Source organism: Martes martes, assembly GCF_963455335.1.
Source record: "Martes martes genome assembly, chromosome: 11".
In the NCBI taxonomy this organism is placed as follows: Eukaryota; Metazoa; Chordata; class Mammalia; order Carnivora; family Mustelidae; genus Martes; species Martes martes.
In genome coordinates, this window is record NC_137899.1 from 21,840,284 (window position 1) to 21,859,171 (window position 18,888).

Below are 18,888 nucleotides of genomic sequence, written 5' to 3' on the forward strand. Positions count from 1 at the left end.
AGTAATGAGGAAATATAATGAAGCCATGAGGTAATCTCACATTTGTGCTTGACAGAGTACAGTGTTTGGCTCTGGGCTTGAAAACTTGAAAAGTCTGGAAATAGGACCAGAGAAAAACGGAAAGTGAGGGGCGCCTCTGTGGCTCAGTTGGTTAAGCATCTGCCTTTGGCTCAGGTCATGATCCCAGGGTCCTGGGATGGAGCCCCACATCGGGCTCCCTGCTCAGCGGGGAGTCTGCTTCTCCCTCTGCCTCTGTGTACTCACTCTAGATCTCTCTCTCTCTCAAATAAATACATAAATAAATCTTTAAAAAAAACTGAAAGTGAGCAAGTATAATTGATTACAATGAATGCACTTTCTGGAGGTGGTTAAAAATGGACCGCAGAGGGTGGGGGGTGCTTTAAACGCAGTCCTTCCCACCAGCCATGTTGAGTTGGAAATTCATGTGGGTTACCCTGACATTCAGGTGCTTCTTCTTTCAAACCAAGTATATTTCATGTTTCCTTGGACTTCGAATTTACCAAGGAGCTGTCTTGTTCAATGCCACATGGTTCTTAAAATAGTGGCAGGCATACAATAAATGTTGAATTAAAAAATGAAGCATTGGGGCACCTGACTGGCTCTGTTGGTGCAGCATGGGACTCGATCTCAGGGTTGTGGGTTCTAGGCCAATGTTGGGTGTAGAGATTACCTAAAAACAGAATCTTTAAAAAAAAATAATGGAGGCATCGGTGGTGTGTGGATAAATGTCAAATATCGGGCTTCGGGGAATGACAGGGGAAGCACTTGATGATTTCTGTGATATTAATATTCCCACCGTGGCCTACCCATTTCGAGCCATCAGCCCAACTTTGCTGCACACAGAGAGGGAGGAGAGGTGCACAGCTGAGTCCAAATGAATCCATTTTGGCCAATGCAACAGGTGTGCTTATGACCAGTAATTCTATATTAAATAACATCAAACTACATGAAATAATTTAATCCATTAGTAAGACCAGAAAGGAGAACTTTGCTATCCCTTAGAAATGACCAACAATTTAGCCATCCAATTTTTTTTTTACCCCTTTTTATTTGTCTTCTAAACTTATTTCTGCTGAAAAAGGGCATTGGGGCAAAGTGGGTCTCTTAGTTTCAAAAAATAATATACAAAGCAATGATCTATCTTTCCTGTAAAAGCCATCCCCACTCTGTGGGCTGTGCTCCAAATGCTTCATTTGGAACTGAATATATTCTTCCATTTAAGTGTCATATCAAGGGTGATTGGGTTGCAGGACAAGCCACAAGAGCCCACAGATCCAACGATGCACTTGAAATCTGACATCAGTGCAGTAGTGTTGTTTGGGGACATGCATTCTCAGTTTCAGCTAGGGAAGACAGGACCATGTGCCCCCTGGTCACCATCCATAGCCATGAGAGACCACACCCTCCATCCCACCCCACAGGCTGCCAGCTGCAGGCGAGACTTTGCAATAACTCCATGAGGTGGGTGAGATTCTTGCCCCCATTTTACAGATGAGAAAAACCAAAGCTTGTGGAGGTCAAGTCATTTGGTGAGGACCACAGAGCTCATGCACGGGAAGCCTTTTGGGAAAGGGTCCTCGATCCCCCAGGTGAATTGTATAAATAGCAAATCATCTGAGGTCATCCATCATAGAAACAATTTAGAAGCACAAAGAAGGCTTCTCATAAATTTTGTTCTGGGCTTCAATTTGGTGGACCTAATTCAAACTTCAGCAGACCCAGTCAGTGGGATGGAAGTTAAATTTAGTCTCAGTTTATAAAATGAAGCTCCGTTTATATGATATTCTGAAATATAGAAGTATCCTCAAAAATGAAACAGAACTGGGGTGCCCGCCTGGCTCGGTCAGTAGAGCATGCAACTTTTGATCTTGGGGTCATGAGTTCAAGTCCCATGTTGGGTATAGAGATTACTTTTTAAACAAAAAGTGAAAGACAGAAAAAGAAAAAAGAATTCAGGTAAAAACTAGTGAAATGCAAATGAGGTCTATGCCCCAGTGAATAGTAATGTACCAGTGTTGATTTCCTAGTTCTATGGTGATGTTCTTTTTTTTTTTTTTTTTAAGATTTTATATATTTGACAGAGAGAGACTGCAACGGGGGAAACACAAGCAGGGGGAGTAAGAGAGGGAGAAGCAGGGTTCCCGCGGAGCAAGGAGCCCAATTCAGGGCTCGATCCCAGGATCCTGAGATCATGACCTGAGCCGAAGGCAGACACTCAACGACTGAGTCACCCAGGTGCCCTGATGGTGATGTTCTTTTTTTTTTTTTTTTAAGATTTTATTTATTTATTTGACACAGAGAGAGAGATCACAAGTAGGCAGAGAGGCAGGCAGAGAAAGAGGGGGAAGCAGGCTCCCCGCTGAGCAGAGAGCCCAATGTGGGGCTCGATCCCAGGACCACGGGATCATGACCCGAGCCGAAGGCAGAGGCTTAACCCACTGAGCCACCCAGGCGCCCCCCTGATGGTGATGTTCTATAGTTATGTGATGTATTGTCATTGGGAAGAGCCAAAGGAAGGCCACATGGAAATTTCTACACTGTTTTTTTTTAAAGATTTTATTTATTTATTTATTTATTTATTTGAGAGGGAGAGAGGGAAGGCAAATGAGGAAAATGGTTTGGCATTTTCTCAAAATACTGCACTTCCCGTATGATCCAGCAGTCCACTCCTAGCTCTTTCCCTAAGGGAGATGAACTCACGTGCGCATGCCAGATCCGTATACCGATGTTCATGTCAGGTCTTTTTGTCATAGCTCCGCCGTCCCTGAAGTCCTACTCAGCACCGCATGGGTTGAGGTACGGCACCGTGCAATGACATGGGTGAGTCTCCAAACATAATTATATCGAGGGACGCCTGGTGGCTCCATCGGCTAGGTATCTGCCTTCAGCTCAGGTCATGATCCCAAGGTCCTAGAATCAGTCCTACATCGGGCTCCTTGCTCAGCGGGGAGTCTGCTTCTCTCTCTGCCTCTGCTGCTCCCCCTGCTTGTGCTCTCGCTCTCTCTCTCTGACAAATAAATACAATCTTAAAAAAAAATTATATCTCGAGTGAAAGACACTCACTGAGCCAAAACAAGAACAGCAAACCCATACCGTGTGGCTCCGTTTATATAAAATCCAGAAAATGTAAACTAATATAGAGGAATAGCTAGCAGGTCAGTGGTTACCTGGTGATGGGGGAGCAGGGCGGAGGAGGGGTGAGGGGGAGGAACTAGAAAGGGGCACAAGGCAACCGTTGGGGGTTATAGATATGTTCCTCGTCTTGACTGCAGTCATGGTTTCATGGATGTATATTTATCGATGAGTACACCTTAAAAGATGTGCAGTTTATTTATTTATTTGTTTTTAAATTTATTTGACAGAGATCACAAGTAGGCAGAGAGGCAGGCGGTGGGGCAGGAAAGCAGGCTCCCCGCTGAGCAGAGAGCCCAATGCGGGACTCAATCCCAGGACCCTGAGATCATGACCCAAGCCGAAGGCAGAGGCTTTAACCCACTGAGCCACCCAGGCGCCCCAGATGTGCAGTTTCTTAAATGTTAATTATACCTCAATCCTTGCTTTTAAAGCAACAACAACAGAACTACCCATGTTCAGGCCCCAATTCAAGAGATTCCATTTCGTGCATCTAGAATGGGGCCCCACCTCCAGTACTCTCTAAAGGACCCGGTTGGTTTTAAGGTGCAGTTGTGACTGGGAACCACCTCCTTCATGCCTTCCAACTGGAGTTACTCTCCCGAACCACTAAAGGGTTAGTAATAACAAGGAGTGGGGTGAGGGGGAAGTCAAAGGGATGGTGACGCATTAGGATGACGATGTTGATGACGGTGATTAATTAAGCCCAAATTGCCTTAAGAGATGGCACCAGCATGGGGCACCTGGCTGGCTCAGTCTGCTAAGCATCTGCCTTTGGGTCAGGTCACGATCCCAGGGTTTTGGGATAGAGCCCCGCATCAAGCCCCGCATGAAGTTCCCTGCTCACAGGGGTGCCTGCTTCTCCCTCTGCCCTCCCCCCTGCTCATGCTCACACACACACACACTCTCTCAAATAAGTAAAATCTTAAGAGAGAGGAAAGGCATCAACACAAATAGCTGGCTCCACTAGGTGGCATCTGGATACTTCTCTTTAGCATGACTTCCGCGGGGAACTGTTGTAAGAGGGAGCACTGGGCACAGGAACGCTCCCAGGCCTTGTGGAACAGAAGACAGTGAGTCAGGAAGACGTCTGCAGGGTCCAGTGTGCAGCCTGACTCCACAGAAGTCAGAAGTCACAGAAGATCCGACCGCTGCATTTCCAGGTCAAGGTTCTAGGTCATCTGAGGTTCCAAAAACAGAGCTATTTATTCAGGACCCGAGTAACCCAGGGAGAGTAAGTGAAGTTCCCCCAGGGAGGACCAAATGTCTTGAGCTTAGAGCACCAGGCAGCAGTCACCTTCTCCAATTGACCACCACGCAGTCTTCTCTCCCTCCATTAAAGAAAAGTCCTGACTTTTTTTTTTTTTTTTTTTTTTTTTTAGATTTTATTCATTTATTAGAGAGAGAGAGAGAGAGAGAGCACAAGCCAGGAAAGAGCAGAGGGAGAGGGACAAGCAAACTCCACGTGGAGCAAGGAGCCCCATATGGGGCTGGAACCCACAACACATGGGATCATGACCTGAGCCAAAGGCAGATGCCCAACCAACTGAGCCACCTAGGCTCCTCAATTCATTGTGTTCTTGATGAACTTTGGGGCTGTTGTCAGTGTTTGCTATTATGAAGAGTGCTGCTGTGAACATTCTTGTGCATATATCCGGGTACACCTGTCCAAGAGCAGCTCTCTAAAGAGTGCAGAAACATGCTTGCATTATCAAGATAATTCCAAATCGATTGTCCAAAGTGGGTGTTCCAATTTGGCTCCCATCATCACTGTTTTGTCGCAGTGTATCCTTGCCAGTTCGATATTGTCCAACTTCCTAACTGTGCCCAGTCTGCTACATGTAAACTGGCATTTTCTTGTAGTTTTGTTTACAGGATTGCCGAAGAGGCTGGGAATATTTTCGTATGTTTATTGGCCATTTGTCTTTTCTCTCCTTGAAGTGCCTGTCCTGGGATAACTCCCTGTTGACGGTAAGGCCACAGGCTTCCGAGCCTGGCCCTCAAGGACAGAAGTCCCAGCCTAGAGTCCAGTTTCCAAGGCATACCGACGACTGAAGCGCGGGCCCTGCTATGCACCTGCATCCCGTCCTACTCAGTGACTCTCCCTCAACACCACTGTCAGGTGGTCTTTGACACGGCCCCTCGGCGCAGCCTAGTTAAGCTGCAGAGACGTTGGCGCTCAGGATCCCAGCGTGCTTCCCGACCCGCAGCCCAGGGCAGAAAGCCGGCCAACTCCTGTTAGGACTCTCCCTGTATGCTCTCTAATTCCCCAAGTTGATCCTGTGTTATTAGAACCTGAGGTCTCAGTCCCTGGATCAACAAGCCCTGAGCTAGGTGCTCGAGACAAAAACAGGAAAGGCCGATCCGGCCCAGCCCTCCGCCCAGCGCGGGAACCGGACCCTCCGCCCGCCAGGGGCTCTGCACCCGCCACCCTCAGCCTCCGCGCAGGCGCCGCCCCACGCCGCCCCAGGCTTCCTCTCCGCGAGGAAGTGGAGAACGCCGGTCTCAGGTCGCCCCCTAAGGCCGACCGCGCGGGGCGGAGGGGGTGGAGCCCAGCGGCCCCGACGCCGCCTGGTCGCCTAGCAACGCCCCCACGCGGAGCCATGCAGGCGGGCGGCAGCAGGGAGCTGGAGGCCAGGAATTACTTGGAAAAACACCGGATTATGGAGTTGCTAAACTATCTCACCAGCACCCTGCTCTTTTTCCGGCCGGGTAAGAGGCTTGCCTACCGCTCGGCTTTCGTTCCCACCCGCCTCCCTGCCCGGGCGGTTCCCAGAAACTCCCGGTACCGCCGTCCCTGCGCGCCCGCACCGCCGGCCCGCTCCCCTCCCCGGGACCCCGCCGCTCGCACTCCCCGCCCGCCCTCTCGCGGCTGGAGCCCTACTGCCAGCGAACGCCGTGGCCCTCAGTCAAACGAGTGCTGGTTGAACGGCCCCTTTTGTGCCGGCCACTGGCCAGGTGCGCGGGGCTCTCGTAGGGGGAGGCTCGCGGCGGGTGGGGAGAGGCTCGGGGGAGGGTCGTCCTTAACACTAGCGGAGTGTGGGCTGTGGGCGAGGGCCTGCACGTCAGGGTCCTCTTCTGGAGAGTGGGGGAACAGTACCGAGCTACGGACACGTCGGGAAGATTGAATGGGTAATATATAAGTTAACCCTACGGCTGGCAACCAACACGTGTTTCATTTCGATTTTTATAAAAGTATATGCGTATAAGATACAAACGTGGTGCTCCGAAGGGGCACGTGCACCCGAATGTTTATAGCAGCAATGTCCACAATAGCCAAACTGTGGAAAGCGCCTAGATGTCCATCAACAGATGAATGGATAAAGAAGATGTGGTATATATACACAATGGAATACTATGCAGCCATCAAAAGACATGAAATCTTGCCATTTGCGACGACGTGGATGGAACTAGAGGGTATCATGCTTAGCGAAATAAGTCAATCGGAGAAATATAACTATCATATGATCTCTTTGATATGAGGAAGTGGAGATGCAAGGTGGGGGGGTTTGGGGGGAGGTAGGAAAAGAAAAAATGAAAAGATGGGATTGGGAGGGAGACAAACCATAAAAGACTCAATCTCAAGAAACAGACTGAGGGTTGCGGGGGGGAAGGGGGATGGGAGAGGGTGGTGGGGAAATGGACATTGGGGAGGGTATGTGCTATGATGAGTGCTGTGAAATGTGTAAACCAGACGATTCACAGACCTGTACCCCTGGGGATAAAAATACATTATATGTTTATTAAAATAAAAAAAATTAAAAAAAAAAAAAAGTATATGCGTATGGGGCGCCTGGGTGGCTCAGTGGGTTAAAGCCTCTGCCTTCGGCTCAGGTCATGATCCCAGTGTCCTGGGATCGAGCCCCGCATCGGGCTCTCTGTTCAGCAGGGAGCTTGCTTCCTCCTCTCTCTCTCTCTCTCTCTGCCTGCCTCTCTGCCTACTTGCAATCTCTGCCTGTCAAATAAATAAAATCTTTAAAAAAAAAAAAAGTATATGCGTATGGGGTTTAAAAGTCAAAAAGGACCCCAAGGCTTATAGAGGAAAAACAGCGTTTCCCTCCCTGCCCCAGATTCCTGTTGTAAAGAATGATTGCCAACTCCTTGATATTTCTGAATCACAGACTTTACTGCTACTTATCAATATCCCCTCAGCCCCCGGGGTTTAGATTTAGCTTTACTGTGTAAGAGGAAACGTCAGCTCGCGTACAGACATGCCCGCACGTGCGGGCGAGCTCGCGCACACACACACACTCACACCTGTTCCTGCACATCCCCATCTTCCCAGTAAAATTATAATTCAGTTTTGGTGTGGCCAGCATTTGGAATGTGCATTATTATTATTAGGCAAATATCCACAGCGAATCCATGTGGCATGCTCAGACTGTATTTCCTTTGTTGATTTCCCGGAAATCAGTAATACCGCATTTTAAATGTTGACTTAAATTTTCTGTGTCATTACTACTCAGTCATCGATATTCTTTTTGTCGCAAGCAGAGCTCTCCTCTAGGTAGGACAGGAGAGGAGAGTCATCATATAACCACCCCCCCCCCCTTCCCAGGGCATCCCCAGCTCTCTCTGTCTTCTTGCTCTGGACTAGACTGATGGCCCAGCCTCGCGGCTGTGTGGCTGTAATTCAGGGGTTTCCCTCTCTCTTCTCAGACCTTAACCTTTTCACTTCTCTCCTGTGCTTACAGCCTGTTTTATGGTAGTGTCTCATCCTACACTCAAACCTGATAACTAGGGTGGATACAATTCTCAGAAAGTACTGCCTTCAGAATTTGGAGGGCTGTGCCCCTTTGTCCTCTAATTGCCACAGTTGTTCTGAAGAGTCTGATGGCATGACGTCATCAGATTCTTGACCTGTTTAATGAAGACTTTTTCTCTCATCTGGAAGTTTTTATTTTATCCCTGTTGTTCTCTCTCTCTCTTTTTTTAATACATGTCCTCCTTTTTTTTTTTTTTAAGATTTTATTTATTTATTTGACAGAGAGAGAGATCACAAGTAGGCAGAGAGGCAGGCAGAGAGCCCGATGTGGGGCTCCATGCGGGGCTCCATGTGGGGCTCCATGCGGGGCTCCATGTGGGGCTCCATGCAGGGCTCCAGGGCTTGATGCCTGCCAGGACCCTGAGATCATGACCTGAGCCGAAAGCAGAGGCTTAACCCACTGAGCCACCCAGGTGCCCCTTATCCCTGTTGTTCTAAATGTTTATGTGCCTTGAAGTGGGTTTGTTTTTGTTTGTCTGTTTTCTCATTCACTGTGCTAGTAGGTACTTTGTGGTCTTTTTTTAGTTTGTAGATTTTTTTTTTTTTTCTGTTTCCTGCTTCTTTCCTGGCCTTTTTCTCTCAAGCTCTTTCTAATGTCAACCAATGTAGTATCTCGAGGATTCGGTTTTTTTCCTTTAACATAAAAGGCTTTGAACTCGTCTGGCAAAAACAGCATTCTCCTATAGAAGGCATGGTGGGGGAAAGAGAATCTAAGATAAAGACAAATTTTCTCAGCAGAGGATAGGAAGGGGAGGTCTGGTAGTAGTTACGCGATTAATAATGTAATCCTATCCCATTCATAATTTAAATAATTATCAATGTAAGAAACTGAGATGCTGTTACCCCCTGTAACAATGTGAACTTTTTCTTTTTTAAAGATGTTATTTATTTATTTGAGAGAGAGGGAGCAAGCACAAGCAGGGGGTAGGGCCAGAGGGGGAAGCAGACTCCCTGCTGAGCCGGAGCCTGATGTGGGACTTTATCCCAAGACCCTAAGATCTTGACCCAAGCTGAAGGCAGACAGTTAACGACTGAGCCATCTAGGCATCCCACAATGTAAACTTCTTGAAACATCTTTACAAACTCCAAAGAGAGTGGGGAGGGGCCGGAAAAAACTGAAGAAATACTGAGGAGAAGCTACGGAAGGGTTTGGCTGGTGTCCAGAGTATAGGGCAATGCCTCTCCAAGGTCCCTGCCCAGATGCTCCTAATGGTAGAGAAGAGGGGACTTGTACCTTTGGTGTCTGAGACCTTAGCCTGCTGCTGCCTGATAAGTTTCTTTGGAGTCACTTGTATTACCATAAAAATTTACAAGTTTTGTTCTTCTACAGAGATATCCATTTCTTACTATAAATGTTTCATATTACTCACCAAAGTATGATTGATTCTCAGGAAGAAACATTATCTTTACCTCGGGTCTTTACAAAGCCTCTGGCATTATGACATATATCCCAGTTTGAAAAGCTTTGATCTTAAAGGGATTTATGGGGGCGCCTGGGTGGATCAGTGGGTTAAATCCTCTGCCTTCCGCTTGGGTCATAATCTTCAGGGTCCTGGGATCGAGCCCCACAGCGGGCTCTCTGCTCAGCAGGAAGCCTGCTTCCCCTCCTCTCTCTCTCTCTGCCTGCCTCTCTGCCTACGTGTGATCTCTGCCTGTCAAATAAATAAATAAAATCTTAAAAAAAAAAAAAAAAGAAAGAAACCTTTGAGAGTTACGGAGGAGGAAAAACTCAATAGAGACCATCATGGCTGACAAAGTTTGGGGTTTCCGGATGCATCCCATATTTGAGTTAGTAGAGTGTGGTAAAGCCTGCACATTTTAGGGAGCACATTATGGATTCATACTAGCTGTGGTCTTGGGGAAGTGATGGTTATGAGGAATACCAGGCACAGAGGGCTCAATAATTATTAGCGTTTATTATTAAGAGGTGAACTTGAGGTTTTGTTTTACAAAAACTGATTGTCATTATCAGCTGACATTTATATAACTTAGGTGGTGAGTAACATTTGGATCTTCCCTTCATGTTTTATTTTTTAAATTTTTATTTGTTTGAGAGAGTACACAGACAAGCAAGGGGAGTGAGAGGGGAGAGAGAATCTCAAGCCAACTCCACGACCAGTGCAGAGCCTGATGTGGGGCCCAGTCCCGGGACCCTGAGATCATGACCTGACCTGAAACCAAGAGTGGGACGCTCAAGCAGCTGAGCCAGCCAGGCAACCCCCCTTCGTGTTTTAAAAAGTCATATCTTTAGGGGCAGCTGGCTTCCTCAGTCAGTGGAGCAAATGACTCTTGTTCTCGGGGTTATGAGTTCAAGCCCCATGTCGGGTAGAGAGATTACTTAAAAATAAAATAATTCTTTAAAGGTAATATTTTTATTACTTCTGTTGTAAGCATTTTCAAAACATTTTTAGAAGCAGGCGGAGTATAAATTATAGACTTAAACATTATAGCATCTCATGTAGTTTAAAGGATATACAGTAAAAATCCTTCATCAGAGAAACACATCAAGTTTCATTAGCATTATTTACTTACTCTGTCCTTAAAAAGAAAAGTAGTAAGTTGAAATTCAAACTTGGCCTTTTTTCTTTTTCTGAATTTGATAAATAGTTCAGAGAGAAGCGACAGAAGACCACATACATGATGGGATTGCCTTCAGTAACCCAATTGTTTCTATAGTCTGTTAAAATTTGTACAGAAAGGCACAAGAGAGATCTAAAAACATAATCACAATGTGTGGGTGCTATTTGAATAAGTGTTTAAATTCATTTTTTAAAAGATTTTATTTATCTATTTGACAGAGAAAGACATTGAAAGAGGGAACACAGCAGGGGGAGTGGGAGAGGGAGAAGCAGACTCCCCGCTGAGCAGGGAGCCTGATGCAGGACTTGATCCCAGGACCCTGGGATCATGACCTGAGCGGAAGGCAGACACTTAAGGACTGAGCCACTAAATTCACTTTTACTTTTTAAATCTTCTTTACTATTTTTTAAAAATTCTATTTATTTGAGAGAGATAGAGCATGAGCAGGGGAAGAGGTGGAGGCAGAGGGAGAGGAGCAGACTCCCTGCTGAGCAGGGAGCCCAACATGAGGCTCCATCCCAGGACGCTGAGATCATGATCTGAGCCGAAGTCAGATGCTTAACTGACTGAGCCATCCAGGCACCCCTAATTTTTTATTTTTAAAAAGTGTCCTCAATTCATAAAATTTGTGGGACAACCTGATACCATAAGACTCCTAGAAGAAAACACAGGGAAGAAGCTCCCTGACACAGGTCTTGGCAATGATTTTTCAGATACAACACCAAAAGCACAAAGAACAAAACAAAAAAAAGCAACAGCTGGGATTATGTCAGATTTAAAGCTTCTGCAACCTATAGGACCTTCTTAAACCTAGGTTTAAAGGCAACCTATAGGAGAAAATATTTGCAAACTATGTATCATTTAAGATCTAAAATGTATAAAGTACTCCTACAACTCAATAGCAAAAAACTTGATTTAAAAATGGGACGCCTGGGTGGCTCAGTCGGTTAAGTGTCTGCCTTCAGCTCAGGTCATGATCCCAGGATTGAGTCCCAAATCACTCTCCCTGCTTGGCGGGGAGCCTGCTTCTCCCTCTGCCTGCCGCTCCCTTGCTTGTGCTCGCTCACTCTCACTCTCTATTTGACAAATAAATAAAATATTTTTTAAAAAATGGGCAAGGCAGGGCTCCTGCCTGGCTTAGTCAGGAGAACATTGGACTCTTGATCTTGGGGTTATGAGTTAGAGCCCCATGTTGAAAAACTTAAAAAAAAAATGGGCAGAGGAACTAAATAGACATTTTTCCAAAGAAGGTATACAATGGCCTGCAGGTACCTAAAAAGATGCCCAACATCACTAATTATCAGGGAAATTCCACAATGGAAAACAGTATGGAGGTTCCTCAAAAAAATTAAATCAGGGGCGCCTGGATGGCTCAGTGGGTTAAAGCCTTTGCCTTCGGCTCAGGTCATGATCCCAGGGTCCTGGGATCGAGCCCTGCATCGGGCTCTCTGCTCAGCGGGGAGCCTGCTTCCTCCTCTCTCTCTGCCTGCCTCTCTGCCTACTTGTGATCTCTGTCAAATAAATAAATAAAATCTTAAAAAAAAAAATTAAACCGGAACTACCATATGCCTCAGCAATTCCACTTCTGGGTGTTTATCCAAAGGAAATGAAAACAGGGTCTGAAGGAGATATCTGCGTACTCTTGTTTACTGCTGCATAATTCACAAAAGCCAAGGTATGGAAACAGCCCAAGTGTCTGTCTACAAATAAATGAACAATGAAGATGTGGTATATTTATACAATGGAATATTATTCAGCCATGAGAAAGAAGGAGATCCTGCCATTTGCAACGAGGATGCCCCTTGAGCATAGGCTAAGTGAGCTAAGTGAGAGAAAGACAAATACTGCAAGACACCACTTATATAGGGAATCTAACAAAACCAGTTGTAGAAATGGAGTAGAATGGTGAGCGGTGGGGGAGTAGGAGAGCTGTTGTTTGAGGGCAAGTAAGGTAATTCTTGGAAATTTATGCACAGCATAGGGCTTACAGACAGTATCACTGCATGATAAACACCAAACTTGCTAAAAGACTAGATCTTAAAGAAATATGTGGTAAAGGTGTTAGCGAATACTACAGTGACAATCATATTGCAAATTAAAAATGTACCAAATCAACATGTTATGTAAACTTACACAATGCTACATGTCCATTATATCTCAAAAGGAGTCCTTATCTGTTAGAGATACGTGCTCAAATATTTATTAATGAAATATTATCACTGTAATTGGCTTCAAAACAGTACAGGAAGAGGGGGCCTGGATGAGATGATGGTGAAATGAGACTGGCCACAAATTTTAAGTTAAAGTGGGTTGACGGGTTCATTATACTTTCCTACTTTTATATATTTATACAATTCTCAAGAAAAAGTCTTTTTTTTTTTTTTAAAGATTTTATTTATTTATGTGACAGAAAGAGAAAGAGAGCACAAGCAGGGCGAGTGGCAGGCAGGAGAGGGAGAAGCAGGCTCCTGGGAGCCCGATGCGGGGCTCGATCCCAGGACTCCGGGATCATGACCTGAGCCGAAGGCAGACGCTTAACCGACTGAGTCACCCAGGTGCCCCATCAGGAAAAAGGTTTTTGAAAGAAATATATAATGACTGTGTGCATGTGTGTGTGTGTGTGTGTAGTGAGTGGCGTTGATCATCTCAGTTGCTCCATCTTAACTTCTGGCTGCTTTTCTTTTCTTTTCTTTTTTTCTTAAAGATTTTATTTATTTATTTGACAGAGAGATCACAAGTAGGCAGAGAGGCAGGCAGAGAGAGGGGGGGGGAAGCAGGCTCCCTGCTGAGCAGAGAGCCTGATGCAGGGCTCGATCCCAGGACCCTGAGATCATGACCTGAGCTGAAGGCAGCGGCTTAACCCACTGAGCCACTCAGGCGCCCCTTCTGGCTGCTTTTCATCCTAACTGGCTGCATTATTTCTGGAAAGTGGATTGATCTTCTTTTTTCAGCCTCCATATTGCTCAAACTGGCCTACTTATCCAAAATACTGTTTTTATACGTGAACATTCATCCTTCCTAATTGGAAGACTATATTAACCTAAGAGTCTCTGCTTTTATTTGCATTTGATCCCTTCTTTTAGCTATTTTGTTCCATGTATCATGTTATACTTTTTTTAAGATTTTATTTATTTGACAGAGAGAGATCACAAGTCACAAGCAGGCAGAGAGGCAGGCAGAGAGAGAGGGTGGGGGAAGCAGGCTCCCTGCTGAGCAGAGAGCCCGACGCTAGGCTCGATCCCAGAACCCCGGGTTCATGACCCAAGCTGAAGGCGGAGGCTTTAACCCACTGAGCCACACAGGCGCCCTCATGTTATACTTTTTTTTTTCTCCCCCTCGACGCTTACCTACAAATTAGAATCACCTGAGGAGCTCTTTTTTAAAAAAATTCCCAGGTCCCATATGTGGGTAGAGCACTTTGTATATGTAATTAATTGTCTAATGTCTTGTTTTGCTTGTGAGCAAGGTATATGACCCCAGTGCCTAGTACAGTACCTTGAACGTAGTTATTTAATAATTGTTAAATGACTGTTTCCATGTGTGATATATCTTAATTTTATATCAGAAAGAATTGGAACCATTCTTTTACAGAAAAACCAAGAGAGTATTTAATATCTATATTGGAACGACTGAGAATTGCCAAAGTAACAGGCGTGGCTTTTCCTTTCTTTATGGATCACTCTAACATCGTGTCTATGTTTGAGATGATGGACACTTCACGTAAAGGCACCATATCATTTGTGCAGTACCGAGAAGGTCAGTATCCTCTACCCACTGAAGTAACAGCTCGTGCTTGTTCTTGAACTTGCCCTAGTTGAAAATAATGCTCGCTTCATGAATTCTCCTTTCTTCTCCTTCTGACTTTACAGGCCTGAAAACCCTGGGTCTGTTGGATGAAGATGAAGTTTTACAAGATGATGGACATGTGATAACTTTGGAAAAATTCAGATCTGAAGTGTAAGTTTATTTTGACATGGCTGGTATTTAATGGACATGACTTTGAGGTACAAGGACTGTAATTTAAAACAGAAGTTCCGGCGCGCCTGGGTGGCTCAGTGGGCTAAGGCCTCTGCCTTCGGCTCGGGTCATGATCCCGGGGTCCTGGGATCGAGCCCCACATCGGGCTCTCTGCTGCATAGCAGGGATCCTGCTTCCTCCTCTCTCTCTGCCTGCCTCTCTGCCTACTTGTGATCTCTGTCTGTCAAATAAATAAATAAAATCTTTAAAAAAAAAAAAAATAAAAAAAAAATAAAACAGAAGTTCCTACCTTTTGACAGAAACATTTCATTCCCTTGAAACTTTCAGCTGTCTAGAAAGCAAGGAGTGACAGTCAAGTCTGGAATTAGGAAATTCTGGGGCAGATTCATTCTTTTCTCAATGGGAAAGCCCTGCAGTTCTCAAAGAATGAGGGGGAGAAGCCCCAGTCTGCTAGAACTCACAGAAAAGCTTTGAGCCCAATACACCAGTTGGAAAATCTCTCTATAAAATATAGAGCAGTAGAAGTTCTCTCAGAACATTTCCTCAAAGTTATTTATCACCAAGTAAACGTTTATCGGTAGTAGAGGTTGTGGGGCCCGACTGGCTCAATCAGTAGAGAATGAGACTCTTGATCTCAGGATCATGAGTTCAAGCCCCATGTTGGGTGCAGGGCTTACTCAAAACAAACAAAAAAACAAAACAAAAAAATCAGTATAAGTTGCATGCCAGCCCAACAATTTTAGATTTGGGGTATTACACTTGAAAAGTACTAACTAAATGCTAAATCAGGAAAAAAAAAAAAAAAAGGAATAAAATTTGATAGCTGTAGAAGGCTTCTGACCAATGTAACTCAATGCCTTTAAATATTTTGTTCTCTGAGGATTTGTTAATCAAGAAATCATTATGTAACAGAGTCCAGAGTCAAGGAAAAGTTGGAAGAAAAAAAAAGTTAGATTCCCAGCTCATAGTTACTTACATAAATATTAAACAAAAACTGTTTAGTTCCCATCCCTACCCTTGCGGGGGAACGACTGAAACACAGTGCTCTGGCCTGAAATGTTTCATCCAAAAGAAAAGGCTGTCTACTGTCATATGGAATGGAACTAGGAAGGCTTTTATTTATTTATTTATTTTTAAAGGTTTATTTATTTATAAGAGAGAGCGCGCACAGGGGTGGGGGGCAGAGGGAGGGGGAGAACGAGAATCTGCAGCAGACTCCCCACTGAGCTGGGGACCCAAAGCATGGGGCTCGATCCCATGACCCTGAGATCAGCACCCTGAGATCATGACCTAAGCCGAAACCGAGAGTCTGATGCTCACCTACTGAGCCACCTAGGCGCCCCCAGGAAGGATTTTAAATGTAAGGACATTTGTGGAAAATGAGAGCAATTCTGTTTTAGTCACCATCCCATATGTTTTCTTACAGGAAACACAGTGAATTTCCAAACCAAATACAGGAACTTCAATTATAAACATGCATTCTACATTGATTTTTTAAAAATTTATTTGCTGTGTTTGATTATCTACAGTAGTGTCCCTTAATTAGCATAGGAAATTGAAAATTCATTGTAATTTATTATCTCTGCTCTTGTATCTTATTCAACAGACAGACTTAGCATCTATATTTGTAAATGGAATTACTCTGAGTTTTTCTGGCTTCTGAGTTTTCTGTTTTCATTTTCTTAGGAACAAGAGGACTGAGAAAATATGGTCAGCATTTTAATAACACCATAAGTCCAAGATAATAAATGATTCTATAAAGTTTTCAGTTGTCCAGTTTCATTAATTCAGAACATCATCATATAACTCGAAATCCAACTGGCTTCCTCTTTGTTAAAAACGAAAAACTCCAAAACAAAAAAAGATGCGTCATTTTCCAGTGTTAGGCCAGTTTGTCCTCAAATTAAGTAGAATCTCGACATCTTGTTGAGCCAGTTTGTAAATTCCAACTTCATTTAAGGCCGCTGTGGCCTGAGGCTGCCCGGAATCGGACTGGAGGACGTCTTTCAGAAGTAGGGCAGAACCCACGTTCAGGTTCAAAACAATACAGGCTTCTTTGACACTGTTAAGAAAAAGGAAAAAAAAGGGCAGGAGGTCCATTATCTGTATCATCCACATTATGCCATAATATATTCATTTTCAGAAACTCAACAACTTCCCTGCACTGCTAGTCCATATGCCTTCTGTAAAAAGTATTGATGGATTTATTTGGATTTATGTATTTATATTTTATTAGATTACTATAATAGGGTCATTGTTTTCAATATGTATCTATTATTTCCCAAAATATAATAATGATACTAACATATAATAGCCTATTAAATGTAGCTTAGCATTTAGCTAGATTAGAATATGGGAAGAGAAACAAAAAAAATTTCAGATGACACTAAAATGAGCAAAAAAAAATCTTTCATTTTATAATAACTTTAAAAGGAATACTTTATAATCTCAAATTCCCCCCAATAATTTAAACTTTACATCAGCAATTTCTAAAAATATTCTTACATACATTTATAGTTATGCTTAGAATCAAAATTAATACTAAATATTTAAGAAAACAGATTTTCTTCAGGCCTGGCCTACTATTAGATACTAAGCATAATTTTAATTTCTTCTACTTCTTGAATATGGCAGAATTGCACTTGTTTGCATTTTCTCTCTCTAGTAACAGGCAAATAGGAGCATTCAACCAAATGCAAGAAACAAAAGGCCCAACACGTAGTTTAGATCCAGTCCTGATAAATCTGGTGGGTCATGAATCACATCTTTGATTATCTGGGTACATAATGGATATTTTAAAATTTCAACTGATGCCTTACTTATCCCACCAAACATCACTGGAACCCTGAGAGTTGTTATTAAAAAAAACCAAAAAACAAAAGGAATCAACCTCCTCTAAACACTTGATACATTAGCAGTCACTGTTAAATATCGAGCTTACTGTTTAAAATAATTTTCCGGTCTCTTGCAATAGTGGGAGAACAGGGGGAACAGATTCCGAGTCATATCAAACTGCAGCTGAGCCGCTCCTCCTTCATTGAAGTGATTAGCAAGAATGATCTGAAACAAAGAGCAGTTCGTGTTACGGTCGCCTTGATCCTCACGGCCCTGACATGCGGTCTGCTCTTACTTACTTCTTGGTAGATGTACACATCCAGCTTCTCCACAAGCATTTGCCAGAAAATTTTAAATAAGGAGAAGCAGAGCTGCTGCTCCAGCTGAAGGGAGCGGTCTCTGAGCGTGAGCAGGAGCGGGCAGGCCGAGCTGGACAGGGACATCACTGCCTGTTCGGCCTGCGACGGCAAGGACAGCCATCTGCAAGACACAAGAGCAGCGCAGCCTGTGGCATTTTAAGTATGACTACCAGATCTTCCGAACGTGGTGTTCTGAAAGATTTAACAGATCCTTTCAAATTCGGGGAAGTGCACGTTGGATTAGAAACAATGTACAGTCCAGCATGAAAAGCTTTCTCAGAAAATATATTTATCTGGGGTGCCTGGGTGGCTCAGGCGGTTGAACGTCATGATCCTGGGGTCCCAGGATGGAGCCCTGCGTTGGGCTCCCTGCTCAGCGGGGAGTCAGTCTGCTTCTCCCTCTCCCCCCTGCTCATGCTCTCTCGCTCTCTCTTTCTCTCTAATAGATAAATAAAATCTTAAATAAATAAATGTATACTTTAGTTCTAAATTAAATACCCCCTATGTAATGAGGATGATAGTTTTTTTAAAATCCCCCAATTTTAATATGACTTACTGAAATACTTATAAAACAGGCAACATGTAACCCTTATTAGCATTTAAGACATCAGCTAACTTCGTGATCTGATTTTCGGCAAGATCACAGGGACTGAAAACACTTCCACACTGATTAGAAATACTGTGTGTGACTGGCACTGTTCTCCCAGAGGACACCGTGCAGCAGAGCTAACAGACACGCACACAGAACCAGAGCGGGATCAAGTGTACAGACAGGCGTGCACAGGACACCCCCGGACCGTGCTTGGTGACGGGCCCTTCAGCTCCACATGACACACCAGCTCCCTGTATTTACAGACACTCCTGGAGCTCAACTATGATCAGTTTATTCTGATTAAGAATGTCTGAATATATTTTAGAAGGATTTCCATCGAAAGGTAAAAGTTTGTAGCACAAAGAGCCAAACTCTGCTGTCTAGATGCCTTGGAAATCTGACTGTATCATCTTTCAATTTGTTTTTAAGGTTTTAAAAAATTAATTAATTATTTTAAGATTTCATTTATTTGTCAGAGAGAGAGAGAGAGAGAGATCGGCATAAGCAGGCAGAGTGGCAGGCAGAAGCAGAGAGAGAAGCAGGCTCCCTGCTGAGCAAGGAGCCTGATGTGGGACTCGATCCCACGACCCTGGGATCATGGCCTGAGCCAAGGCTGCAGCTTAACC

The 18,888-nt window shown here is 44.3% G+C and overlaps 2 protein-coding genes across 4 annotated transcripts in view; one reads left to right on the forward strand and one right to left on the reverse strand.

Annotated features, from left to right (window-relative positions):
- Window positions 1-5,622: 5,622 nt before the first annotated feature.
- EFCAB10 (EF-hand calcium binding domain 10) lies at window positions 5,623-16,240 on the forward strand (the record flags this gene model as incomplete). Of its 2 annotated transcripts, none has more annotated exons than XM_080817922.1 (4): window positions 5,623-5,865; window positions 14,090-14,254; window positions 14,368-14,455; window positions 16,163-16,240. In XM_080817922.1, the coding sequence occupies exons 1-4, from the start codon at window positions 5,757-5,759 to the stop codon at window positions 16,197-16,199; spliced, it is 399 nt and encodes a 132-aa protein (XP_080674048.1). In that variant the 5' UTR covers window positions 5,623-5,756. The 2 variants fall into 2 exon arrangements, with proteins under 2 accessions (XP_080674048.1, XP_080674047.1); XM_080817921.1 differs by lacking the exon at window positions 16,163-16,240 and adding an exon at window positions 15,903-15,948 and having other exon boundaries at window positions 5,746-5,865.
- RINT1 (RAD50 interactor 1) overlaps window positions 15,571-18,888 on the reverse strand; it is a 32,173-nt gene continuing 28,855 nt past the window's right edge. For both annotated transcript variants that reach the window (XM_080817909.1, XM_080817910.1), the window contains 3 exons: window positions 17,611-17,791; window positions 17,418-17,536; window positions 15,571-16,538 (listed from right to left, as the gene is read on the reverse strand). In XM_080817909.1, coding sequence (XP_080674035.1) covers window positions 16,346-16,538; window positions 17,418-17,536; window positions 17,611-17,791 — 493 coding nt within the window. In that variant the 3' untranslated portion in view covers window positions 15,571-16,345. The remainder of the gene's footprint in view (window positions 16,539-17,417; window positions 17,537-17,610; window positions 17,792-18,888) is intronic.